Below are 27,014 nucleotides of genomic sequence, written 5' to 3'. Positions count from 1 at the left end.
TAAAGTCAAAGCGTTCGTCGTTCAGCATTGAATAAATGAAGATGGAAATATAGTTGTTTGACAAACTGAATGAGAGTTGGTATTGGATGTTGGATGCAGTCTATGTGGTGGAAAGGCTTGAGAAACACTTGAAGTATCAAGGTACCCAAGACTTCGTGTCCAGTTTGAAACTAGCGAGAGATCTGGTAGAAGGTATGATAGAGGAAGGAATGGGTGAAATTAAGATTATTTAGACCAAAATATATGAGAGTGTGTAGCTTGAAGGAAGCACTTTATAATGTAATCAAAGTAAGGTGCATTTTAGAAAACACTTTGTATTGGACTGAGTGGTGTTTTGTGAAGTGGGGAATAAACCAGCTAAAGAAAGCGGAAGCAATGATAAGAAAGGTGTTGGAAGTAGAGGTGAAAAAGATTAAAGATACCTGGGCAAAGGAGATAAACGAAAAATAAACACATAAAGGACAAAGAAAATAGAAAGAAAAAAGAGGACTTTGACAGACTAAATCACAACTGGATGAATGTGCAGGACAAATTTAGATCGATGGGTTATCCTGACTGGATGCCATAAAAGGAGAAAAAGAAGAAGAAAGGAATGACTGAGAAAGTGAGGAGAAAGTGGAGAAAATAGAAGTGAAGAACCTAAAGGCCATTTTCAGGGCCACTCATATGCCTCGAAAAGATTTGCTTTATTGCCTAATCTTTTTAGTGAGTTGTATAGTTGTTTGTGTTTGTATGGTGTCTGTGTTATATATCTGGAAAAGATTTACTTTCTTGCCTAAACATTTTAGCTAGGTGTATAGTTGTTTATGTTTGTATGTTGTATGTGCTATCTCTGTCTCTGTCCCGCCAGTCCCGTTCCCACCAAGCATTTTGGGATTCCCCCCACCCACCCCCCACACACTGTTTGGTCTATTGAGGTCAGCTCCTTGCTACATTGCTGCTAATCGCCAGTACCGTGACGTGACCTCTTCTGTTCCATTCCTATTGTCCCTAGACAGTCCCTGTGCTTTTTTTGTCCCTCTACAGTCGCACCCATGTTAAAATATTCCCCATGTTAAATTCTCATTGTCCCTAGATGTTCCATGACCTTTTTCACTGGGATTTCCATTGTCCCTAGAGTATCCTCTATTCTACTGTTGTTTACTGCAAATGAATATTTCAAAATATTAAATGATTACTTTAAAAGCCTCGTATTGAAATTTTAAACTTTTGCGTCATTAGATTGATATAAAATGATTAGAGTGCTGAGCTATTCATTCTTAAAGTTGTTGAGATGATACATTCATTTATTTCATATTATCATTCGTTGGAATTGCAATGCTGCTACACTATTCAAAGATATTTGTTTATATTAACTGCTGTTCGGATTTACTGTGAAAGATTTGAAGACTACTTGGATTAATATTTTTATGGAATCGCTTGAAGCATTCAATGACATTTTGGATTTGTAGCTATATTGGATTTAACGTAAATTCAGTTAACGGTCATTTGGATTTAAAACAGTGATTCGTATTTAGTGTCGGTTCTTCCGTACATCCACAACGGCAACTACCTTATAGTGTATTTCGATTACTTGGAACTTATTGGAATTAATAGAACTTTAAGGACTGTAGGAATTCTCGCCCTATTTAAGTTATTTTAAATTCTTTAACTTTAATTTTAGAAAAATAAATTAGTGTTTTAAATTGTACAAAACTTGATGATTATCGTACTTTTTGTTACGTAGTTTGAGACCCAAGATCATAATAACACACAGTACTAATGTATGCATAATCATATCATTAATTCATTCAAGTTCTAATTCTTATAAATATACATTGTAAGTTGTCTAACTATTAGGCATATTAGAAGACTAGTCTTCCCTTGCAGTTGATGAAAACATTTTCCGCTTTTATCAACTGTGACCAAGTCTTGTTTGTTTCTCCACGCTCTTGAAATATTAATAATGTTTCAGCACTCCGCTTTTTAAATGTTCCAAATTTACACCAAAAGTTAATATTACTTACATAATTTAAAACAAATTTACTTTTTTACACGAAATTTATGACTTAGTTAAACGTCCAGGCAGAGATTGGGAAAGTTTCATCCATCTCTGTGAAAATAGTTAGCACCTGTAGTGTCTGGATCTTTAGAAATTTGGTCAAGTGTAAGAGATGTGCTAGATCTCGTCAGACGAATCACTCTCGTAATGATCGTTGTTTCTCGACACGGAACTGTACTCCCCCTGCTTCCGCTTGGGATGGATTGAAAATAAGACGTTCTCTGACGCTGTTGTTTCCTGGTATACCCCGGCGTTCTGCTTCGCTCGCAGTTTGAGTGAATTTTCGTTTTCCAAATTCCGAGTCCTGTGGGAAGGAGAATAAAATGTTCAAGTACTGCATTTTGTGATATATTTATTGTGAGATTTTGGAATATATTAGTGGGCAAGAAATCATATCGTCCGAGTAGTGATATTATTTTTATAGCCACAGCGGCGATGACACATTTTTGAACTACTTTATACTTCAATTTAGGAAATATGTCTGCTCCTATGTAAATTTTCAAGCCGATATTTCGATATTCAGACCTATTTGATTTCTCGTATTCTGCTTCTTCCACCCACCCCCCACCCCACACACAAAACGGCTGAGTGGATCTTAAAATGTGCCAAGATTTCTGATTCACAAGTATATAATTATGCAATAAATCAGGCGGCGACATCAATATTACCACTTCATTCGTGAAATATGTCAAAATATCTACTCAACTAACATAGCTATTCTCTATTAACTTTTTCATAAAAGTATCTTTTAGAATCCTTTAAGCATGAATTTAGAATTATTAATATGAAAGTATGAAACACTATTTAAGTCATTTCCACATTAGTTGTCTCTACAGATGTAGAGGCCCGCCTTTTGTTATCTCTTGGCTTAATGTACTTGGCATTATTTTGAAGGGTTTTAATAGCATTTAACGATCGGTGATGAAACCGCTTCACAAATGTATTCAAAGTCAAAGGAAATGCTGTAAAGATCTCTTTTAAATGACCATCCCCAAAAACGATGAACGCATTCTAGTAATGATAGTTGCCAATTTTTATACCAGTTGCGTATATCTAATCTCTTAGACAAAGGCATTTTTATCGCTATCATCTTAATAAATGAATGTATTGTCCAGTAACAAATTAACCCCAGAGCATGCAGGCTATGCATCGTTGTAAATATGTTATATATTTTGTTTCCTTATGGCATCTTAGCAAAGATACAGAAGTGTAAGTCATCGTTGGTTTTGGCGCCATAAATATAACATACCTCCTATGCCTAATGTACAGGAATCCTCCAAGACTGATTAATAGGACACACAGTAGAATGGTGAACACGACTCCCAATAACAAACCTGAAAATAATTAAAACCATGCAGTCTGGTCATCTGATGAGATGACTAGCATAAGTAAACAAATAGAGATTTTTTTTTTTTTTTTTTTTTTTTTTTTTTTTACAAATATTAAGTGATTTATTATCCTATTTATAAATATCAAGTGAGTTACTCCCCTATTGACAAATTATTAGGTGATTTTTGTTTAAATGATCCACCGGGCCATGGCTATCTGTGCGTTTTTAAGTCCTTGAAACATTAATAATGGTATTATTTGTATCATAGATGATTTACAAGTGTCATGCGTTAAAGTCTGTGATTACTGATATAGATCTTACAAAATAAATATATAGAAACCATCTCACAGAGGGGTGGGGTCCTTAAAACAATTCAAGGAAAATACACACGGTATTATAATATTAGTCAGCGCATACATTTCAAAAGGAGAAAAAGCAAATTTGTAAAGGGTGGAATAAGTGTTACCAGCCAGATTGGAAGGCAAACATTATATTTATATTAAAGTGAATATTAAAACCAGAATGTAGTCTTCCTGTAACAGTTTTCCAAAAAGCCTTCACAGTAGTGAAGGGGGCCACCCTAGGGACAATGGGAATTAGCATTACAGACCCCCCCCCCCCGGCCACTCTAAGGACAATGGAAATTTAACATGGAGAAAAACCCTGGGCCACTCTAGGGACAAGGGGAATTAACATTAGGGAAGAGTTCGTGGGCTTGTCTAGGGACAAGGTTAATTAACATGGGAATAGAGTTTGGGCTTGTCTAGGGACAAGGGGAATTGAACATGGGAGAAAAAAACTACTACTTTAGGGACAAGGGGAATTGAACATGGGATTTTTTTTTTAAAATTTTTTTTAAAAAAAAGGGGTAGGCAATCGAAAGTCATTCTCTTTTCGAGACCTATGAGTGGCCCTGAAAAGGGCCTTTGGGTTTCTTCTGCTTCTTCTAACTCCTTAACTTCTTTATCCATCCTCTTATTTTTTCCATCATTCCTTTCTTCTTCTTTTCTGTTTCCGGTATCCAGTCCGGGTGACCCATGGTTCGGAACTTCTGTTGGATTTTCATCCAGTTAGCGTTTAGTTTCTCTAGTTCTTCCTTTTTCTTTCTATTTTCTTCTTCTTTTCTTTCCTTTGACCACTTTTCTTTGATCTTCTTGACCTCTTCGGTCAGCACATTCCTCATTACTTCTTCTGCTTTCTTAAGCTTGTCTAAGCCCCACTTCACGAAAGACCAATCTGTCCATTCTACAATGTCTTCTAAAAAACACCTTACACTCGTCACATAAACTATGGCTTCTTTCAACTTGCCCACTTTCACATACGGTGGGTTAATGAAACCTCTGATTCTCTTCTCCTCATCCTCTATCATTTCTTTCACAATATCGATTGCTAAGTGGAGGCTGGTTACTTGTCTTCAGACGAAGTCTTTTGTCACTGCATGCCTCCATTCCTGTTCAAGCCTTTCTGCTACATTCAATCCATCCACCATCCAATACCAGCTTCCCATAAGGTTGTTATACAAAGCTGAAGCTGCTGGCATCTTCTTGTTTGCTTATTCCGTGGAATGGGCTCCAATGGCAAACACTGTTAGTTTATAGTGAAAGCGCGGACGTGATGGAAAACATCCCCTAAAACAAAATTGATCTTACCTAGATCATGACCAAACAACGCGCGGACGTGAAGGAAAACATCCCCCTCCTTTTCTCATTTTATATAATAAAACCCAAACTATACTCTCCACATACTGTAAGAAACAATAAACAAAATCATAATCTACTATTCACACAAACTTCCTTGAGCTGTTACAAACACCTACACAAACACATACACTCATACTATAAAAAAAAGAGTCAGTGTTTATATTCACACTACTCTACCTACTCACATTGGCAAATTGATGGTTATTTCTTTTCTAGAGTATTGGGTAGCCCTGAAAAGGACTGTTTTTATGGAACTTCATGGACACCTGGTTAATGATGGCACCTTCCAGGCCTGGCGCCACATACACATCTTGTTTTCCAGTTGCTTTTTACTTTTTTTGGGGAGAGAGCAGAGGCGGGATAAATAGCTTCAGAATCCCAATTTTCTGTTTCTGGGATTCTGAAATTCCTTCTCTCCTTTTCCTCCTCTTCTTTGTTTCTTCTCTCCTCTTCCTCTTCTTTGTATCTTCTCTCTGCCTAAAAGCGCGGACGTGAAGGAGAACATCCCCCTAAAACATAAAATTGATCTTACCTAGATCATGACCAACACAACGCGCGGACCTAAAAGAAACACTCACTCACTTTTATACTACCCATTCCTATTCTAAAAAATTTTTCATTAATGACTTCAATATACTATTCACATACGCAAAGCAATCCAATCAAACCCCCAAATCTACTCTCCCCTCACCTCAAACAGCCAAACAACATCATCTTATTATACTATCCACACCAACGTACGTGAGCACTTACAAACACAAACACACAAAGAGTTAGTGTTTATTTTCACACTACTCTACCTACTCACATTGGCAAATCGATTGTTATTTCTTTTCTGGGGTATTGGGTAACCCTGAAAAGGGCTGGGTTTTGTTTTTTGTTTGCTATGGCAATCTTTTCAGTTTCTAAGAATTCGTCGTCCTCTGAGGATAGACTTTCTGACGATAGGTCTGCTTCTTCGGAAAGAGAAAAAGAACTCTTTGGTGTCGATACGACAATCGACAAAGCCTCTGTCAGGTTCAGGTTCCTGCTGCTGCTGCTGTTGTTGCTGTTGCTGTTGCTGCTGTCTCTGAAGTCTGTACTTTTCTGTCCATTCTTCTTTCTCCCTGTTCACTTCTTCTCTGAAGAGCTCTTCTATCAGGTCTTCAGTGACTTTTAGCATTCTCACATTCTCTATCTCTTCAGATTTCGGTATCAGACTGTGTCTGACCCTATGCAAATTCACGTAGGCTTCGTTTAGCTTAGCTAGTTTGGAGCACATCTTCGTAGGAGGATGAGTCGACAATTGATGGTTAGACTGGAAACTACCCCGGTTCTTAAAGTCAAAGCGCGGACGTGAAGGAAAACATCCCTCCACGGTTTTCGAGCCGAAACGTTCAATGAGTGTCATGAGAGGGATAGTAAGAAGTCAAAGAGCATGAATCAACATTTTTATAGCCAAACAAAAGACAAAGGCATTTTTTTCAAAATACAACATTTTTTATTCAAAAATCACTTAACACTAACCAACAACAACTCTAACATTTTTAACAATAATCCAACATTATAACATCAAACATTTTTTTCTAATGACAGACATTTTTTCAATTCACAGTCTACTTTAAACAAGGCTGACAACGTTGTGAATGAAATTGTGATTTCCACTGTTGGAAGTCATTAGGCCATTGATGGACACTACGTTTCCTAGCTTGAGACAAAAGATAAGCATAATGGTCACAAAACCATCAATCTACTTTCACATCGTTTCTAGAAGAAGAACGAGGATCAAAATGAGTCACTAAATGTTCTAAGGAATAGCCCAGGCTGCGATGATGCAGAAAGTACACGCAATATTGTCCACACACCAAGGAATCTGTGCCTTGTAATTTCACATTATTGAATCGGGTGGTCTGAGCATTTCTTCTCATAAAGTCAATGATATCGTCTTCCAAAGGGGGCAATCCGTACGAATCGGAATACTCCACACATCCTTTTTGAGGAAAGTAGACGGCTACCCAGTGGGTTCCTGGGAGATGACTGTCGTCCGTGTTGATCACATAAGCTAGATGGTCTTGAGGTTTGCGATGAGGGAGTTCATCTTTAGCACAGACGACAGGATTCCAAGAAGCCGTATACGAACTGTGGTTCAAAAGGTAATAAAGTTCCCAGGTATCCATTTGTGTGGTTCTTTTTCTTCACAGGTAATAATAAGTCGTCAATTCGATCCTGACTTTTTGCTTGAAAATGTCTGACGAATAAACGGTTATTCGTTCTGTTTCCTCACTCTGATTCAGGAGAGCTTCGATACGATGGATCTCTTGAGTGGTTAATGGTGGACAAGAATGTTCACGCAAGTCTTTATACCACTGATGCAACACGTCTTTGTCCGAGATGAGACTCCAAGCTTCGTCCAGATACTCGTCCAATTTTTCTTCTTGACTCAACATCAGGCATTTATCGTGTTGAATTTGACTGGGATGATCGTTTTGACATCCATAGCAATCTTTCTTGATCAATTCCGTCATTTTTTCGACTAAGTGTTTGGCAAAACAGCAGACTAAATGGGCTTCTTGTTCTGGCCATCTTGACTTCATCATGATATCTTCTTCTTCGTCTTTGTCTTGGGATTCTTCTTCCACAGTTTCCTCACATTTCATATTCAAAGTTTCTCCACTAAGTAAAGAGGGATAACAGTCTTCCATGGTTTCTAGTAATCTAGAATGACTTCTCTCAAACTGTTAATTTCTATGGTATTATCGAATTCTGCATACAGGATGACATTCACTGTATCGTCCAGTGGCTTTTTAAACTGAAGTTCCACACGAATTTGGCCGGATTTTATAGGGTGGAAATGTCCCTCGTCGCTGTCTTGGTCTGGAGTGAAATCGAAAGCCCACAAAGCATAACCTCCTGCGTAATCGTCGTACGTAATGCCGTGACTGGTGTTGGTTCCTAACTGCCCGGTGGCTTCGTACAGGGACAAGTACGATCTCAAGTAATTCTTCTTCTCAAAGTCAGGTTCGAAAGGTCGGGTACACAAGGTCTTGGCATCGCGACTTACTTCGATCTTGGACACAGCAAAATGTTGAAAGTGGAAAGGATTTTCAGCGAAGGCTCCGTTGAAGGCTGTATTCAAGACCATACCAAGGATTAAACGCTTGGGTAACTGTCCTTGAAACAGATGATCTTCGATCATGGATCGCTGTCCCTTGGGAATGGTGAAGGTTTTCACTTCCACGCGACGTATCGGATACTTGGCGGTCGTTCTGTTCAACGTCTGACTGATGTCGTTTCCCACTTTGCGTAACACTTCCACGCGTCGTACGTAGAGTTTGGCCTCCTCGATTTTGCTTTTAGGATTGCCAGTCTTAGTAGCATCAGTATCAGCCAACAAATGGAAAGCGGTACTGCTGCGATTCAGTCTCAAGCGGACATTTACCCCGTTCAGCAAATATTTCTCTTGCAACCACATGTCCAAATGCAAACGATCCATCAGTTCTAAACTATTTTCACCTGTGATTTTGTTTCGTCTTTCCTCAAAGAAGTCATTGTCTTTATCTAGTAGGTCAAACTTGGTCGCTTCGTCAGGTTCCCATAGCACACAAGCATTGAGATGAGTGTTCTTGGCATCTATTCCGTACGTCAAGAGATTTTCCAGGTAGGCACGGTAAGGGTAAGTATCCATGCTGCTGCTGACCAGTTTGTTATTCAAGTACAAGTCCACTGAGCTGAACAAGGAATGCATGAAATTGTTGACGGGAGCTATATTCTCAGTGTTTTCTACTCCACCATTATCCTTATCTAGAACTTTGACTTTCAAGTACAAGTAACTGCTATTCAGATCGATGTAATCTTCGGGCTGTCCTTTGATTTCAAACTCGATGGGAGCGGAATCTGTCAGTGAGGAGACGGGGTGAAATTCCACCCATTGGGATTCTTGCATCGTCATCATCGTGGGGGGCATGGCAAACAGGTCCAGTTCCGTCTTGGAACAAGCGCAAGATTTTCGGTGCATCATTTTTCGTTGTGTCTCAATAATCGAAAACGTCTAAGTCTCGAACGGTTCATCTTTTCTTGGCCTTTCTAGCTTGAAGTCTGGTGAAAGGGTATTTTCTTCGTCGTCTATTTCTGCCTTGTCCTTGCTGAATGCCTGATTCGGTACCGTGCAGGGCATTTATAGGTGTGTCTCGTCGGCCTAAAATGTCTTTGCCCGTTTGCAGCAAGACATTTTTGCCAGCCCTCATGAAGGCTTCTTTAGGGTTTTGTTTGTCGATGATGACATTTTGGAGAAATTCTTTGCCTTGCGTCAGTGCAGCATCTTTCAAGGCGTGCAATCCGCGTGTCACCATCGGTTTTAACACAGGGGCCACCGAACGAAAGGCCGATTTTAACATATCTCCTAAACCGTGTCCTCGCTGTCGAGCAACCCTTCGGTACACTGGATACATGACTTACGAATCGTGAGAGAACCGTTTTCTAAAATGGAGTTTCACCGTGACTTTTCCTTTGGTGAATGGAATATTTTGTCCCAAATCTCCTTTTATAGCAATGTTGACCGTGTCCAAATCCGACTTGCTGACAGGTAAATAGTGAGGATGTACAAATTCGCGGTGGACGTGGTAAGTGTTTCCACCCTCCTCGTCAGCGTTCGTGGCAGAATCCACTTTGAAAGGAATGACACGCAGTAACGGTACAGAGGTGTGTCCCACCACGTTATACTCCACCACATCGGAGTACACGAACATCAAATTCAGTCCTTGGTTCAGTTCTACCGGGGTACGGCAAAAGTATCGTTGTCAGAAATGACTAGTAATTCGCCTTTTTCTTTTTCTACTTTCTTCTTCATTTCCATGTCACCACACAACATGTCAAACAATTCAGGATAAAATAAGAAAGACAGGATTTTACCCCCCTCAGGAAATTTCATCAGGAAGCGACGAGCTGTTTTGTGGTATTCCAGGGTAACACTTTTTCTGGCATTCTCCAAAGCTTTCAGAAACACGACATTAAACCTGGAGGCTATGGTGCTGACCGAATGTTGACCACTAAAATAATAGCCTGGGGGAATGAACAAGTGATAGTCGGTCCAGTTTGGATTTTCTGTGTTACGGGTTTTCTTGTCATATTTGACATTCTTATCCAAGTACTGTTGCACTTGCTCGTCATGAACTTGCACCGTAAAAAAATTTTGATTGGGAACGGCATTGAGGACTTGGGTCGCGTAAATGATTTCCACTAAAGCCACTTCCCAATGGGCTTCGTGATCTAATGGGATGGCCTGATGTAATTTGGCCGTGTAACAGCACAACGTGTTGTGGGGAAACACCTCCATGGAACTGTCACTGGGTAAGGTTAAGTAAAATTAGTTTTGGTGACTCATAATTCCAGAGTTTTGTGGCTGTCCGAGGGGTTACTGGACGTCAGAGGCGTGTCTCCGCCCAAAATAGGGTTGTTGTTGTTGTTGTTGGAGTGGTGACTGGCACTGGGACTGGATACAAGGTTCCCGTGGTTCCCGTTGGAAGTGAATTTCAGGGAGGAATTGGGAAGCAGGTAACCGATGCAACTGCTCAATAAAATGGTCCACAATTGTTTGTCTCCTTGTTGCAAACTCAAATTGGCAATGGCTGCCCCGATGACACAATACACCAAGAATATTTGGCAGAAAAAGACGATTTGCGTTTTAGGCACAAATTCTCCGCACCACACCCACAAGAGTTGTTTTTGTAAATCTTGCACAGAAGAACTAGGTGAAGGAGTGGTGGTAAGATTGGTTGTACGCTTGCACCAGGTGCGGTAAGATGTCGATGTACTTCAGGGTGTGGTGATGCGTAAAATATTTCCACATGCGTTCTTTCAAAGTGCGTTGAAAACGTTCCACGATGCTGGCTTTGGTTTCGGGATTCTCGGTGGAAAAAAATGAATGTCACGTTTCTTTAATTCTTTTTGGAAAGCTTGGTTCAGAAATTCGGTGCCTTTGTCCGTTTGCCATCGAAGAGGGTGACGACCGCTTTGTTTCAACACCCGTTGCAGGGCTCGCACTAACTCGCTGCTCTATTTGGAAGTCAAGGGTACGACCCAGGCAAATTTGGAAAAGACGTCGATGACACAAAACAAATATTTGTAGCCACGATTGTAGCTGACCAAATGAGAGACATCGGCTAAATCGGCTTGCCATTGATGATCGATGCCTTCCACTCGGGTGCGACTTCTGGCAAACTTGCGTCGAATGGGTTTGTGTAAAGTGTAGGTAGCTTGTTCTTGTAACCACCGTTGCACTTGAGGTAAACGGAGACTTTTCAGTTGAGTTTTGGCAGCAGGATACAATTTTTGAACTCCTGCGTAACCTGCAGGATGGGAGGGATCGTAGTAAATGCTGGCTAAGACTTTTTCCATTTTTTTTTCTTTTTTTGTGTGTGTTTGTGTGTTAATAAGGCACCCACTCTTGGAAGATGCTACTCTTTTTCTCTTCGGGTATTTTCTTGGATTGCAATGCTTTGCGTGTGCGACCGCCAATAGGTGTTGAAGAGGAGGATGTCTGAGCGGGGGATATCGGTTCTTGTTTCACTTCTGTCTTCACTTTCTTTTTCTCTTGTGATGAAGAAGGGGTGGCCATCATCATTTTAATCCATCCAATTCTGGAGGTAGGTGGTGTTGTTAACTTGCATACTTTTTCTGGTGGAGTTTGAAACCCTTATTCTTCTTCTCCTTATTCTGTCTTGGTCACTGGTGGTATTGGTACTGGTGATGGTGATGGACTTTTCATCAAGGTCTTAAAATCTTTCAGAGTGGGTAGAGCTGTTTCGTCTAAAGCTTTCTGGTGAAAGAGTTGCAGTCGTTGCAAAAGTTGACCGTACTTTTGCGATTTTTCTGTTTCGGACAATTCTTGGCGATCCATCAAGGACTGCAATTCGTGTTGTAACTGGGACATCTCGCTCAAATGGGGATTGGGAGGTAAATGCGGGGTGTGTTGTTCTTGCCACCGATGGTATTCCATCCATCGTTTGTAAGGCACTAAAGCTAGTTTTCGTCCTTCCATGGGGTTGTCAGGAGTCGATTCTGAGATCTTGGGACTTCCGAAGGCCTTTTTATCTTGCTCCCACCAGTCCTCCCAACATGGTTCCCAAGACTCCTTTCAGTAAGGGGCCTAACAAGAGAGGCAAAATGCCTCCACGTTGGACCAACATCTTCTTCTTTTGACGAATGGGAATTTTCTTTTCAACCATTTGGCGAAGAACGTGACGATGTTTGCCTAAGCATTCTTTCTGGTGTTTGGACATAGGGATCGTGCTTTTCAAGACGTTCAAACAACATTCGCACACGGTATCGATGACCTCTTTGGAGGCCGATTGAATGAGTTTTTTTCGTAGAGGTGGAGAAGCTTTGGACGGGACAGATAACATGTCCCCATGCTTGACTAAACGACGAGGCAGTCTCTTCCTTTTCTTTCCTTGGGGATGTTTAGAAGAGGGATGTTTTCTGGAGGGTGACATCTTTGAGTCTTCAGGAGCACCAGAAAAACACTGATACCCTACTTGGTCACACACCTTTTTTTTATACTGGAACGCGTCGCCACTGATTGTCTTTACGTTGTATCAATTTGAGGACAGCCATGACACATCGTGCAGGGGTACGCAACGGACTAAATCGAGCCAGTTCTTGCTTGGATAAATCCAGTAAACTTTGTAACATGCCCGATCTTTCTTGGACTTTGATTTTGGGAGAAGGTTAGGGGCCCTGCCACTGGGGAAGTTCTTTTTGGGGTCATCAACGGAGAAGTTCTTGGTCTGATCAACGTCTCCAAGTACTCTTCAGTTCTTGGTGTCATCAACGGAGAAGTGGATGAACGTGAGGCTGTCGGAGACGCAGTCAACGCCGTGGCAGGTCGTGGTTTGCGAGTATAAGGTTGCGTCCTGGCCGAAGAAGAAGTGCCTCTCTTGCGACTAGTTTTCTTCTGTGGGCTTTTCTTTTTCTGGGGACTCTTTCTCTGTTTCTTTTTCTGGGGGCTTCTTTTCTTTTTCCTGGGTGGCGTCTGGTAAGAGGAGGGTCCCGCCACTGGAGAAGTTCTCCTTGGGGACCTGGTCTTTTTCTTCTTCTTGGAGCTTCGTTGGACTTTTTCTTGGGGAGATGTGTGGGGGCATTAGGATCCCATCTTAAGAGAGAGCGAATGATGACCCTTCCTAGAGTACCGCTCCCTCCAGGTTTCAAAATGATTTGTTTTTTGGTTTGAGTGTCGATGCGGGGATCGGCCAGTTGGACCAAAGCGACTTTGTTTCGATCAAAAAAGCGTTTGGTTTGATGAGGAATCTGAATGATTCCTTGGAGTAATTGACGTGCCGTCACCGTGAACCATCGTAAGACTTCTTTGAGACTAGCTTCTAAGACACGAGCTCGTATTTGTGGATTTTTTTCTCGACTGATGCCATACAAGGCACGAATCAATTTGACGGGAAGATGCGACTGAAGGGACGTCATGTTGACGTTGTGTGAGACAGACGAAAACGGTCTGAGGTTTTTATAGATTTTTTTGTGGAATGAAGTTAAGTCGAGGACGGAGACGTGTACAGGACAGGCCCTCCGTCTTGGCACCAGTGGTGAAACAAGTGGGTACGAAATCGCAAATCATCGGGGGTCGTATGTTTCAAATCGACGAGTAAATAGGCGTGTGGAGTTTGAGTGGCATCGTCGTACGCCTGAGTCAGCCAAGGCGTTCCTAACTGTTTGGCTAAGACTTGCACTTGCGATTTATCTCGAGGGCTTTTAAACAAGATCACGTAATGCGCATTGAGACTGATGGTGCGATGGGCTTTACTTTGTTGAAACAAATTTTGGGTGATGTAAACGACACTGGCATTACGGTGATGCCCGTTGCGCGTAAACCACAGTTTAATTTCTTCTTCGTCTTCTCCTAACATGTCGTCGAAAATGACCAAATGGGTTTGACGGGAGTCAGAGACGATGCCGTCGTCTTCTTTAGCAATGCCTTCCACAAACACGATGGAATCGCCTTGACTTTCTCGCAAGAGGCTGTACGCCGATTGCCACTCTTTGTAGCACCACACGATCCGCTGAGGTGGTCGATCGATCAAATGATATTTATGTTCGATCAAACGTTTGACGAATTCGGTTTTGCCTGAACCGCTAGGTCCAGCAATGAGCATGTTAAAAGGATTGCGAAGATACAAAGCCTCCCAACTGGCACGATCTAAGTGTTCGTCGATGACTTTGACAGTAGAGGAAGAGGGAGCAGAGACAGCAGAGGTAGCCATAGTGTCAGGAATGTCACTTGTGACACGAAAACAAACAAGACGAGAGTTTATATACTTTTTTCAGAACACGTTTATTGAATGTTTTAAACATGAATACGAAAGACAAAAATACATAAAAGCCAAAGGCTTAAGTACAAGGATAAAAGACACATGATAACCATTAACGTGGAATAAACACAAGTGTCTGTACAACATGTTTTGGGTAAAGTTCTGACCAGTTCTATAGTAGGGGGTAAGGTCACACAAGTGTCCTCCCGAAAGGGTCTTTCAGGCCTGTCGACGACAGTCCTGTCCTGGGTGACGGGTTCTTCTGGCACCGTCACTAACACAAGTTGAAAAGTAACTTTTTTCCTTGAACAACTCTCGTGCATACTGGGCCACTTCTTGGGTCCAAGCCTCAAAACCCCATTCTTTCCAGGCACGGACATCTGTCCAATGGGGGTGTAAGTCACACGCTACACACACATCATCATACACGTCTTGGGTAGCTAAAAGTTGACGAATCTTTTTTTTCCCGTAGAGGTCGAGAAGTATCCAGATGAAACCGCAAGGCTTTGAGCAAAAGGAGTTTTTCGTGACCATTTAAGGCCATTGAGGTGGTAAGTACTGATCGTAAAGAGTCCACAAAGAATCGGCTGGTAAAGGAAATCCCAGAAAACAAGTCACTAAGACACACGCCACTTGTCGACCCAAATTGAATGGATACAGTTCTTGTAATAATCGATGGTAATGATCCACGGTTTGAATATGGTCACTGAGTTCCTTCCACGGAATCTGTTGGATTACATGTGATAAAAGTCGTGGCATGGCAGCCTGTTTTTATAGTCTCTTTGTTTCGAAAAGAATACACGTACTTTCTAGCCAGAGATCTTCGTTTTCCAGTGGGGAATTTAAATGTTGCATACTGTAACCGAAACGTCAGAGATCGTTTAGAAGTTTCCTCTTCCACTAAGTAGATTCCACGTAAAATATGTCGGTAATCCTTTACCTTGTCTTCCTCAATGTATTGCTGTAGGTGAATCTCGAAGTAACCAAAATAATCAACACGTGGATCAACGGGGTCATGGAAGTACTGAACAAGGTCTGACCACTGAAACAATTTCTGACGAATCAGTTCTCTTATACAATTCAGGTACCAGTGGTTAAAGATCTGGTGACGTAACGGATGCAACTGTTCTTTACGTTTGACTTGTATTTTGACCAGCTCTCGGTAAATGCGTTCTCTCAACTCCACAGGTAAAGCACGCATGTTCTCTAGGAAAGTATCCATGAATAGGTCATACTAAATCCACTTTTGTCTGACACAAGAAATGTACTGTTTGCACAGACATAGTTTTAATTCATTGTCGAATCGAAATCGTTTAGTCACTAATTTACACATTACAATTCGTTCAGAAGTTTCCTCTTTCACTAAGTTGACATTGTATAAAAGATGTCGGTAATTCGTTAACTCTTCCTCTGGAATTCGATGCAGTACCTTTACATTGTAGTAGATAGAATCATCAATAGCAAACCAATCCTTTTTAAAACCAGGGGGTTGTTGATCAATGTCTGTCCAATGGAACACTTTCAACTGAATCAGTCCTATTATAGCATTCAGGTACCAGTGGTTCAAACACCGGTGACGTAACGGATGCAATTGTTCTTTACATTTGACTTGTATTTTGACCAGCTCTCGGTAAATGCGTTCTCTCAACTCCACAGGCAAAGCACGAATGTCCTCGTGTAAAGTACCCATGAACAGATTATGGTAAGTTACTTCAATGTCTCGGTCCCACTAAGGGTAAGTAATGACAATTCGGTGACCATCGAGCATGTTCTACGTAGGCCGTATCTTGCGGTTCCCAGTGGTGAAGTGACACACCGCAACTGAAGCACTTGACTTTATGTCCTTCGCCCAAGTAGAAAAATCCGGCTCTGGCTAATTCGTCGGGGGTCGGGCCTCCCAGGTTCGTTTCGATGAGGGTTGAGTGACATGGGTAGGAGTTTGCTCAGGGCTGGATGACATCCGTAGGGGGGTAGACGTGAAGGTGAACATTCCATGATAGGGGTCGTGAGAACAAAGTTCCCATGATGCTTTACGGCATCGCTAAGGTCACAACGTACAGCATCGTACCCATCGCAAGGCTCACAATCGCATTCCACTTCAGAAGCCCCACACTTGAATTGTGCCTTTCTAAACTTGTTGTGTATTTCTCTGAAAGTATTCATCTTGTTCGCTCGGTCTTGGTAGTCACAATGAACTATCGATCTTGCCTAGAGTTCCTTTTTATATACAGACCAATACCGACGTGTCCATATGGTAAGGTGAAATGATTGGCAAGTCGAACTCGCTTCTGGTACACGATTTGATAGACTCTTTCCAAGGGCCGACTGACGATGTGGTGAGTGGGTAAACGTACAATCTTGTTCGGCTGATAGGTGGTCACTTTAAAGTTTCCATCCTCTCCCGATTGCAAGGCTTCTTTCAATACCCCAAAGTTGACCACTCGACTGGTACGATAATTCAGAGTCAGTCCTTTCACTTTGCACGTCGTGTGCACTTCTCCTTGTTTGTCCCGGTATTCGTAGCCGTAATTTTATGGGACCGCCACTGACGAAACTTAGAATCTTGTCGTCGGGATGCTCGTCTGTCCAGGCTCCTAAACGGTCTCCTTCGATGTCAGGGTGCTGTTGAGTCGGGTGATGGATGTAAATGCAACTGTCCGTGTCAAAGTACAGGACGCGTTCCCCTAACAGTTCTAAAGCTTCGTACAATTTTAAGCGAGCATGAGCTGTCACGTAAGCCGCAATGATGACATTTCCAAAAGGGTCGTCTTGTACAAAGTCCAGATCTTCTTCGTAATTGACCAAGATCAAATCCTCGCGAACGACGTCCACGTGTTTCATGAATTTGGTTTTGTCGTGAATCATCTGAAAGTAGCGGGAAGGTTCTGTCAAATATTCCGTCTTGGGTAAACACGGTCGTTGTGCCATTTTACCCCACAAGCAATTTAACATCACTTTGGCAAACGATCGCCTGCCTTCGTTTTTTTCGATGTGGTCTAAAGGGATGCATTCTTGTTCATAGTATTTCTCTTTGAATTGTATTTGGTCTTCGGGAGTGTGACACCAGGACGGATAGCCGCTGGCTTCTTGCTTCAGTTTCAAAAAGGCATCCACGTAGTCGGCGAAAATGCCTTTCTGACTGGGGTCACCCTTGTGGTATTGTTGTGTCTTGGGAAAGTGACAAATTTCGTACACTTCTAACAGTTGGTATCCCATGTCCAGAGCTTTGAACAATTTTACGCTGACCCAGGTTCCCGTCAAGGTCCGTTCTTCCTGGGTGTGCTGACAAGGTTGGTCTTGGTTGCACGTTTCGGCACAAGTACGGCACAAAGGAAACATCAGCTTGCCTTGGCAATGGTGAGGTAACACGGGATGGTACAAGTCCGTGGGCGGCAAAACTTTACACTTGATCAGACCTTCGTGTTGTCGAATGTTTTCCAGGTCGATGTGTTCCGTGAACAATTGTGGGTGCCCTACAGGAAAGCGACACTATTTGCACACGTAGGGATACAACGAACACACGTCCAAGTATTTGATTTCTTCTCCTTTCTCTTCGTCGGCTTGGTACAGCAAACAGGTGGCATTGGTCCTTCCTCCATACAAACTATCCCTCGGGTTCAGCGGGTCCATTAACTGGTAACTTTCCACGAGGCGTTTAAACTCGGGATCGGTTTTCAAACGGTGATCGTACTCGTGTTCCCACACTTCCACCACTTGGTATCCTTCCTGTTCTAACTTCAGGCGCCGCTGACAAGTGTCCTGGTACAAGTCTTCCATGGTTCGTTGTAAAAACTGATTTTTAGTGCCACGGTCAGGGTAGCAGACGGGACATCCGTGAAATAAGCAACCGTTACACTCGTACACGATCTTGGGGTTTTCTAAGTCCCAGCCATCGACCGAATGCGTTCCGATGGTTTCTTCGCCCCCTCCGTTGCGGGCATGCTGAATCCACTTGTCTTCCTTGTCGCACAAGTAATGTAACCAGCGTAAGGCTTTGACCGAGTATTGACGTTTGACATAGTGGGTCGTTTGAGGACTGATGACAGCTACGGTGTTTTCAGGCATGAATCGTTGCCGGTACACTAAGAAACACGCTTTGGCAATGGTGCAAGCTTCTTTCAAAGGATCGACCCCTCCGTGTTCCATGAACAGTTCTCGAAATTTTCCACAGCAACGTCGTAAAATGTCCACGTCGGAACGACAATACTTTAACATTTCTTCCTGAAAGTCGAAAGGGTCGGAGGCGTGAGCCTGGTACCAAGCGTAGAAAGCTTCTCGTTGTTCGGTACGCATGTTGTCGGGGTCGTAATAGTGAGCCTCAGGTAAATGGGGTAGAACGGCGTGTTGATTGGCTTCAGTATTGAAAAAGTGTGGGAAGTACCCTTTAGCCATTTATGTCATTCCAAACGTTTTAGGCATTCGACTCAAAGGCATGGCCAAGTAACTCATCGAATCTTTAAACTGTACTTGTCCCACTTGCATGAAAATGATTTTGGCTCCGTTCAAAGTGACTTTAGGACGCTCGGTGCCTTGTTCCGTATAGTATCTGAGAAGAAACTGTCCATCGTGTCCGGAGAAATTGTGAGCCATCGCCGTGGCATGACGATGACAATCTCCGTAATGTTCGATGTCCTCTTGGCTCCACGTCTTGTCGATGGGGTCTAAAACCCATTGGGCAAAATCGGCTAACGTGTTCGGTCCTCGAAAGATTTTTTCACGCCCTCCAGGAATCTTGCTGCAGTGAGGGCAATGACTGAAGATAGGTTCTTGAATGCACTTCTCGCACGCTCGATGAGCCACGCAGAAATTAGGAATGTGAATGCCAGTTTCTTGCATGCATTCGGAATCAAAAAAGATGAAATTGCCTTTCTTCTTTTGACCGTCCTCTTTCTCTGGTGGGGGTTGGTATTTTTGCACGTATCATTGGTGTTCCAAGTCCACGATGTGATGACAAATGTTTCATTTTTTCTTTCTTGAAAATACGTGTGCCTTGGCATTATTGGTACGTATGCCTTGTCCACACGTAGGGCACAATCTCAGCAGTTGACAAGCACATTTCTGCTGTGAACCTTGCGTCTTCAAATGTCGTTGGTAACAGGTAGGGCTGACAAACGTGCACAGACAAGTTGAACAAGGCACTGGTTCTTCGCTCAGACAGGGTGGAGAGGCCAAACATCCTGAGCATTTCAATCCGCAATGCTTGTATTGCTGTCGATTGTTATAACCATGGTCACATTTCTCACAGTAATATATGTATCCCAGGAATCCGGTGATACTGGTAATGGTATCGAAATGGTCATCGTGATAATAGACATGAATGTATTTTCCATCCTTAAAGTCTTTCCCTGGAAACAACAGAGGTCCGCGCATTTCTTGAGGGTGCACTTTCAAGGTGTAGAATGGAGCTAGGACATCTTGCAATGTTTGCATTTCAGGAATGCCACAGGGTGTGTCTTTGGACAGTCCGGCTTGTTGCAACAGGAGTTCTGCTTCACTTCGTTGTTTGGCTCGGTCCGATTTTCGAATAGTTTCCCAGGCTCTTTTCCATTCTGCCGTGTCGTTCTTGTTGGCATAGGATCGTCCCACCACGATAGCCCTGGCTAAATACATCTGGTCTTGAGGGTTGTGAATTCGGACGAGACTTGTTTTGGTGTTGCGAAGTTCGTTCACCAATAACACCTTATTGCGTCCGGTCCCTTGAGGAGGAGAGACGTGGGTCATGTCCAGTGTGGCTTTTCCATCAGTGATGTCAAACTGGTCATTGGATTGTTGCACGTGTTGAATTTTGTCCATGACTTTGGAAGCGGTCAATTCTGCAGGGGTGCTAAACTCGATCCAAACAGGGGATTTCAAACCGTCGTGTTGTATGGAAAGTCTCAAGCGATCGTCTTCTTTGGGTTGACATTGTCGCTTGAGTGCAGTGAGCAAAGAATCCCACACCCCAGTGATGAACCCTTCTGCTTTCTCTAACGGTACGTCGAACTTGAAATCTTTAAACTTCACCGTGTATTTGTAAGCCGTGGTTCTAAATTTTCTAGAGGAGCGCTTTTCCATCTCTCGAATGGAATAGTATTTTTCAGGGTTGACTAAGGGTGGCGAACTTGGTTTAGAAGGTTTGGATTCTGGTTCACTCATGTCCTCTTCAAAATCACTGGCATGAATTTGTGCCAAGACTTCAGCCCTGGTACGAGGCGATAGATCACGTTTCTGCCTCTTACTTTCTTCTTCTTCTTCTTTCTTCTCGAATGAATAGGATCGTTTCATCTTGAGTAAAAAACGTCAAATGACTCAAGTTTAAACACCATGGACTAATTTATAGTCATGGCAGACCAGCGTATATAAAAGGGTGTGTGTCTTGTCCTTTCACTATTCATTTCACTCTCTAACCGAGCACAACGATGGAAGAGACTAGCCCAATCGAACGTTTCATCAGAGCTTTGCGAGGGGTCATTAGAAAATTCTCTTCAGACCAGCCGACGGACTACTCTCCTTCCTTTCGAGATAAAAGTGAAGATACTTGCTATATCTGTCAGAAGAAAGGACATTGGTCTTCAGAGTGTCCAGACCGTCAAAAAAGAAAAAAAAGGGGCTAGAAAAGACAAAAGTCAAGATACCTGTTATTATTGTAAAGAAAAAGGACATTGGTCTCCAGATTGCCCGAAAAAGAAACAAGAGGAGTCAGAAGAAAAGAGGGATTCTTCGGAAGAAGAGAGGGATTTTTCAGAGGAAGAAAGCAGACAGGTGAAGAAAATGAAACAGGAGAAGAAAAGAAGAAGGGAAGAAAGCGAGGAGGAAGAAGAGGAAAAGAGTGTGACGGTGAAGAAATTTAAAAAACAGAGAGACTAAACAAGGAGACAGAAGAAGTGTAAGAACTTTTTAAAGTGCTCTGTTGTGAATTGTGAATTGGATTGTAACTATGGATAAAAGAATAAATTAATTACATAAGGTAAGTGTCTTTGAGTTTTGATATTTAAAATAAGAAGCTACACTCACGCACTCATATACACGTACTATAGGGGTGAAATGGGTTGTTTTGTTTTTTTTTTGAGTTATTGGCAATTGAAATTGTATTTCTTTTCGAGAAATGGGGGTGGCCCTGAAAAGGTCCTTTGGTTATTATGGTGTAGGGGTGAGTTTAAGCAATCAACTTTAACTGCCTTAAGCCTTTGCCACGGCCAAGGCCTACTTCTGGACTGCGTACTGTTGATGATAATGATGATTTGGTTGAAATCACTTAGGGTGGTACGGTAGGCTTAGTCACAGGGTTGACGTGTTTAGCTCGGGAAGGTCGTATTCACTTCGGTCGTAATAAAGAAGTCTGATACATTTGTTTCAGACTTCTTAACTCCGCTAAAATGTCCAACAGTACCGTGACCGTTTGATTTTCACCCTCTTGTTTCTTTGCTGCTACTTCTTCTTGCTGTTGTTGCTGTTGTTTTTTTCTTACCTCTTCTTCTTGTTGCTGTTGCTGTAGGAGAAAAGCCTGTTCCCCTTCCTTTTGTCGTTGTATAAATTTCTCCAATTCTTCTTTCTGTCTCTGTCTAAAATTCTCCACTTGCGGTAATGAAGAAGGTAACGAAGGTTCCGGAACAAATTCTTGCGAGGTAAGAAAATCCACAAAATCCCAATTTACCTCTTCTGAAAGTAAGTCCGGGTTCCCTTGGGCGGTCTCCACTGCTGGTGCACCCCAATGGATCGTTTTCTGAGTTTCCGTCATGTTGAATCACTGTCTCGCATAGATTGACTACACACAGGCGCTAGCGAATCTATATAGACCACGTGACGTCACAGACTGTTCTCTTCGGATTGGATGCGGGCTGACTGAATTTTGTAACGCGTGTTCGGATTGGTGAATGAACTCAATCCGCTCAATCCTTCCTCTACCTATAAATAAGCGCAGTTCACTGCATTGATTCACCTGTTCTCGTCGCCTCAAGATGTGGACCACAGTTGAATCATCCACCCTTGTGTCTTCAATGATGTTTAGGACGGACACGCTCATGTACGTCCGGTCCAAGTGGACTGTTGTTGATAGGACAGATACTAGTCTATGGATGAGAAGAGTTTACATAGAAAGACAAGGATGCCTCAAGAGGGTACTTGTGTATGGACCTGCAGTTAGAAGGAGTTTAAGAAGAAGAAGAAGATGACAGATGCCATCTATGTTAATATTGACATAAACCCAAAGGCCCTTTTCAGGGCCACTCATAGGTCTCGAAAAGAGAATGACTTTCGATTGCCTACCCCTTTTTTTTTAAAAAAAATTTAAAAAAAAAAAAAAAAAAATCCCATGTTCAATTCCCCTTGTCCCTAAAGTAGTAGTTTTTTTTCTCCCATGTTCAATTCCCCTTTGTCCCTAGACAAGCCCAAACTCTATTCCCATGTTAATTAACCTTGTCCTTAGACAAGCCCACGAACTCTTTCCTAATGTTAATTCCCCTTGTCCCTAGACTGGCCCAGGGTTTTTCTCCATGTTAAATTTCCATTGTCCTTAGAGTGGCCCGGGGGGGGGGGGTCTGTAATGCTAATTCCCGTTGTCCCTAGGGTGGCCCCCTTCACTACTCTTCACGTCAACGGCCTTTGATTTTGTAACAGCTATGGTATGTGCGAGGGTGCATTTGCAAAAGACCACAACTTCCACCCCTATAAATGTCTTAAAAAAAGACCTTCAGCACTCGTATCTTACAAAACACATTAATGTGTTAGAGCAAAGAAATACCAAACATTTTAAAACTCAGGTTCGAGTTAAGGAAACTCACACTAGAAGGCTTGATATTGAACGCATAGTCAGGAAGATGGATAGATATCTATATTCAGTGACAAACGAATGGAATGTCGCGGTTACCTGCTTCTTCAGCCTCGCGGTCCACGGGGATAAAACCTGGCGTTGTAGCATCTATATATATACGGTTTTTTAAACCTGTTTCCTTTGATGCGTATAAGTATGTTGTATTTTCTGAAACTTAAAAAATAATTTCATTCAGAAATTATTTTTTTTAAAATTGTGATGAACTGATAGTATTATTATGAACTAAATCCACAAAAATCAAAAAACATTCTATGCGAGTCGAAAAAGAATAGAGAGTTCCAGATTAAGTGCAGGTCCTCGAATGTACTGATGTGCCGAAAAGTCTTGCTGTTTCATAATGACATTATCCAGATGTCCTTCAAAAACGCTACACTAATCGAAGAATGCTATTTTAGTCCAATAAGCACATTGTATTACTAGTGAATAATTCAAACAAATGCTTCTTCTCAAATAACATCTAAACAAAATTAAACAAACTGCAGACTGATATTAACACAAGAAGATAGGAAATAGGAATGAATTAACCGTTCACCTATGCCTCCCTTTTATCTACACACAGACACATGGCTCCAAATCTCACATCTTCTACTCGCTAAATGATCGTAAACATCTATGTATTGATCCCTGCAATCTACAGGCAGGTGCTTGTAGATACACTCACACACACACACACACACACACACACAGAGAGAGAGAGAGAGAGAGAGAGAGAGAGAGAGAGAGAGATAGAGAGTCGCTTATATGAAAGACCTGTTGTTTGCATTCTAGCGTTTGTACAGAAATGCGAAATACATGGTTAGTGGTTGTTGTCTCGTATCCAAACACTTTGAAGAATACTTGTATGGTTGACATCAGATATGATTATACAGGAATTTTATTGATTTAACATATTGCTTTTAGTTACTAAAGTGCTGAAGTGATCACTGACATAGAATTGTACATGCTAATTCTTATTTACTAAGGTGATAAAGCGATCACTGACATAGATTTATTCATTGCTACATTTGATCTTTTGTGAACTCATTTAAAAGTCCCTTTGTTGTATCAATGTGGTACATCAGGACATTCAAGACTAGTATAATTCATTCAGAACGTTCTATTTTATTGGACTTGTGATAGGACATTTAGGTTTATTTCGATTTTAATTCACAATGCTATAAGACTTATAAACAAATACAACGGGAACATTTATAGTATAAGTGTCTCTTAAATGTTCCCGTTGTAATTGTTTACTTAAATTGCTGGTTTCATTACTGTCATATTACATCTCTCCCTGTATATATATATATATATATATATATATATATATATATATATATATATATATATATATAAACAATAACATTCTTGCAGAATGGTGACCAATATATTTTCCTGTTTATTTCATACGTGCTACACAATATATTTAACCATTGATAACTATAGGTTGATGTGCGTTACAATCTTGACGAGGAATATTCAGATTGGAATTCATTGAAATGTACAGATCGTAATGCCCTCTGAAATTCTGCCTGCTATTTATGGAAACATCCATAGAAATTGGATTGTATTGCTAAATCTTTACTCATAAAAAGTTTGTTTCGCTGAGGAGCAAACATAATGCATATGTAATTATAATATAGTTGTTTCCAAATCAGGCTTGGACTTGTGGAAAAAATAATTGTAAATTAGGTCCGGTGTTTTCTTGTACCAAAATACTTTGAAGAAAACTTGTAAATATGACCGGTGTTGACTTGTACCCAAACACTTCAAAATCTACTTGCAATTAGGTCCGGTGTTGTCTTGTATCGACCCAATTTGAAGAGTACTTGTAAATATGTCCGGTGTTATTTTGTACCCAAACACTTCGAAGTCTGCTTGTGCGTAGGTTCGGTATTGTCTTGTACCCAAACACTCAGAAGAATACTTGTAAATAGGTCTAGTGTTAACTTGTACACGAACACTTTGAAGAATACTTGTAAATAGATCCGGTGTTGACTTTTACGCAAACACTTTTAAGAATACTTGTAAATAGATCCGGTGTTAACTTGCACGCAAATACCTTTAAGATCACATGGAAATTGGTCTGGTTTAAAATCAGAGCCATGAGGAAGAGGTGTTAGAACATTTCATTAGCATCATTTTTACAATACCAGAAATCTCTATGGTTACAATGATATATTATCAAAATAGTTATATTATACTTACTGTTTGCAGTGGTTGTTATTGTATTATTTGTCATCCTTGTATATGGAAAACAACCCAACGTTTACCTCGATTGTATCCGCCTCTTTAGCCCTCAATGATGTAACGTTAGAGCTTCCAGAAAGAGGACCGTCATCTTATATTCGTGCTTTGTGTTTACATCACAGAAAACAGCAACGTTATCTTTCAAGTTATTATTACTTATATGAGTACGTCTATATGAGCTTGAAATACTGTTCATACAGGTACGTACTTTATGCAGACACATAAACCCCAGTCAGTAGTGAATATAACAAATAAGCAAACATATATCCTTATATAGTTTGTATATTTTTCCTCGATTACTTCTTGACTTTTTGACTATTTGATCGTGTACGATATGTCTGTTCAAAGGATCATATTGTGACAGAATCAGCTGATTACACGAGGATTCCGTACAAAGTCCACTGTGTATCCTGTGCTGTACACGCGGTGACCGATAATCTTGTCTTAATCAGAACGGGGAAAGATTGGGCAATTACTAATTTGGAGTGTTCAAGCAACCCCGGCCAGATGATAATCTAATACGTAGTTTGCCAATACATACAATTAAAACCACGAATGCACAAATGGCTAGCAGTTGTTTACAAGGATTACAAGAAACAATAAATAAATAAATATATGGACATAAACGAGCCTGTATTTGAGAAATATTTTAACTCATGTGTCAGTTTTCTTACGCAAGTAGTCGTATTAGGCTGGATACATTATATGAAAAACCGGCTTTGTTAGTGATATCATAGACGATAAAAATGTTGTTGTTGTTGTTGTGGGGTTTAACGCCATTTTTCAGCACGATAGGCTATACATGGCGGCCAGTATTAATGGCGGAGGAAGAACCCGGAAAACCCCGGAAGGAACCACCGACCCACGAGAAGCTACTGGCAAGCTTTCTCACATGCCCACATTGGTTGAATCTTAGACTCGAACCGCCGCAGACAGAGGTGAGATGGCAGTGATCCGTAACGAAGAGCGCTTTAGACCACTCGGCCGATAAAAATGCAATTAATACGTTGTAGTTCAAATTAATACTCTCAATATTATATCTATTATTGTTGCTATTTCTTTCTATTTTTATATTTTATTTTATTTGCACATATATCATTAGACCTATAGTGTCCTAATGTGTACGAGGGTGGTAGGAGCACAATGAATCAAATATTTTGCGCACAATGGAAAAAGAAAAAATGATAAAAAAAAGGTGCCGTGTAAGATATTGAATCAATGTCACTATGTTTTTGATCGATCTGATAAACGAACATTCGATGATTTATTTTTATTGAAGGGAATATGCTTTTTGGTGAACTTAAATGTAGTGGAATAAACAAGTAAAGGACATTAGACAGAAAAAACATATCAATAGATATTTATTTATTTATTGAAGTATTAGAAATACATTTTAATCGTGATTAATTTGGTACTACTACGCCATACTGACAAATTGAGGTACACATTGCAACATCATTTTCATGGTCGCGATTGAGGGTTATTGGTAGAGATTTTACACACTTAAATTTGTCATGATTGTAAATGAGATATTCCCGATAGCGTTTGGCAGACCGGACTTTTGTCATGACTACTGAGTTCAAGAGTTAGTGGAATTTTCCATGGAAATGAT

The 27,014-nt window shown here is 41.2% G+C and overlaps 1 protein-coding gene across 2 annotated transcripts; it reads right to left on the bottom strand.

The window, feature by feature from the left end:
* Window positions 1-1,232: 1,232 nt before the first annotated feature.
* On the bottom strand, window positions 1,233-25,830 carry LOC149796296 (uncharacterized). 2 transcript variants are annotated; one of them, XM_089960203.1, is made up of 4 exons: window positions 25,361-25,827; window positions 23,210-23,326; window positions 3,291-3,375; window positions 1,252-2,345 (listed from the first exon to the last, which is right to left on the bottom strand). In XM_089960203.1, exons 1-4 carry the CDS (start codon window positions 25,392-25,394, stop codon window positions 2,159-2,161), a joined length of 423 nt encoding a protein of 140 aa, XP_089816329.1. In that variant the 5' UTR covers window positions 25,395-25,827; the 3' UTR covers window positions 1,252-2,158. The 2 variants fall into 2 exon arrangements, with proteins under 2 accessions (XP_089816330.1, XP_089816329.1); XM_089960204.1 differs by lacking the exon at window positions 23,210-23,326 and having other exon boundaries at window positions 1,233-2,345; window positions 25,361-25,830.
* Between the last annotated feature and the right edge of the window lie 1,184 nt (window positions 25,831-27,014).

The sequence above is a fragment of the Sinohyriopsis cumingii genome, chromosome 6, assembly GCF_028554795.1.
Source record: "Sinohyriopsis cumingii isolate HCF-2022 chromosome 6, ASM2855479v2, whole genome shotgun sequence".
Taxonomy (NCBI): domain Eukaryota; kingdom Metazoa; phylum Mollusca; class Bivalvia; order Unionida; family Unionidae; genus Sinohyriopsis; species Sinohyriopsis cumingii.
Note: the sequence above shows the minus strand (reverse complement) of the source record. Positions and strands in the feature narration are given on the sequence as shown.

Coding starts and splice junctions, on each gene's coding strand:
- LOC149796296 (XM_089960203.1), bottom strand. CDS start 25,394: ATGACAAATAATACAATAACAACCACTGCAAACA. Junction 23,327..25,360: donor AATAACAACCACTGCAAACA/GTAAGTATAATA, acceptor TTATTTTTTAAG/TTTCAGAAAATACAACATAC. Junction 2,346..3,290: donor CTGTACATTAGGCATAGGAG/GTATGTTATATT, acceptor TCCTTCCCACAG/GACTCGGAATTTGGAAAACG.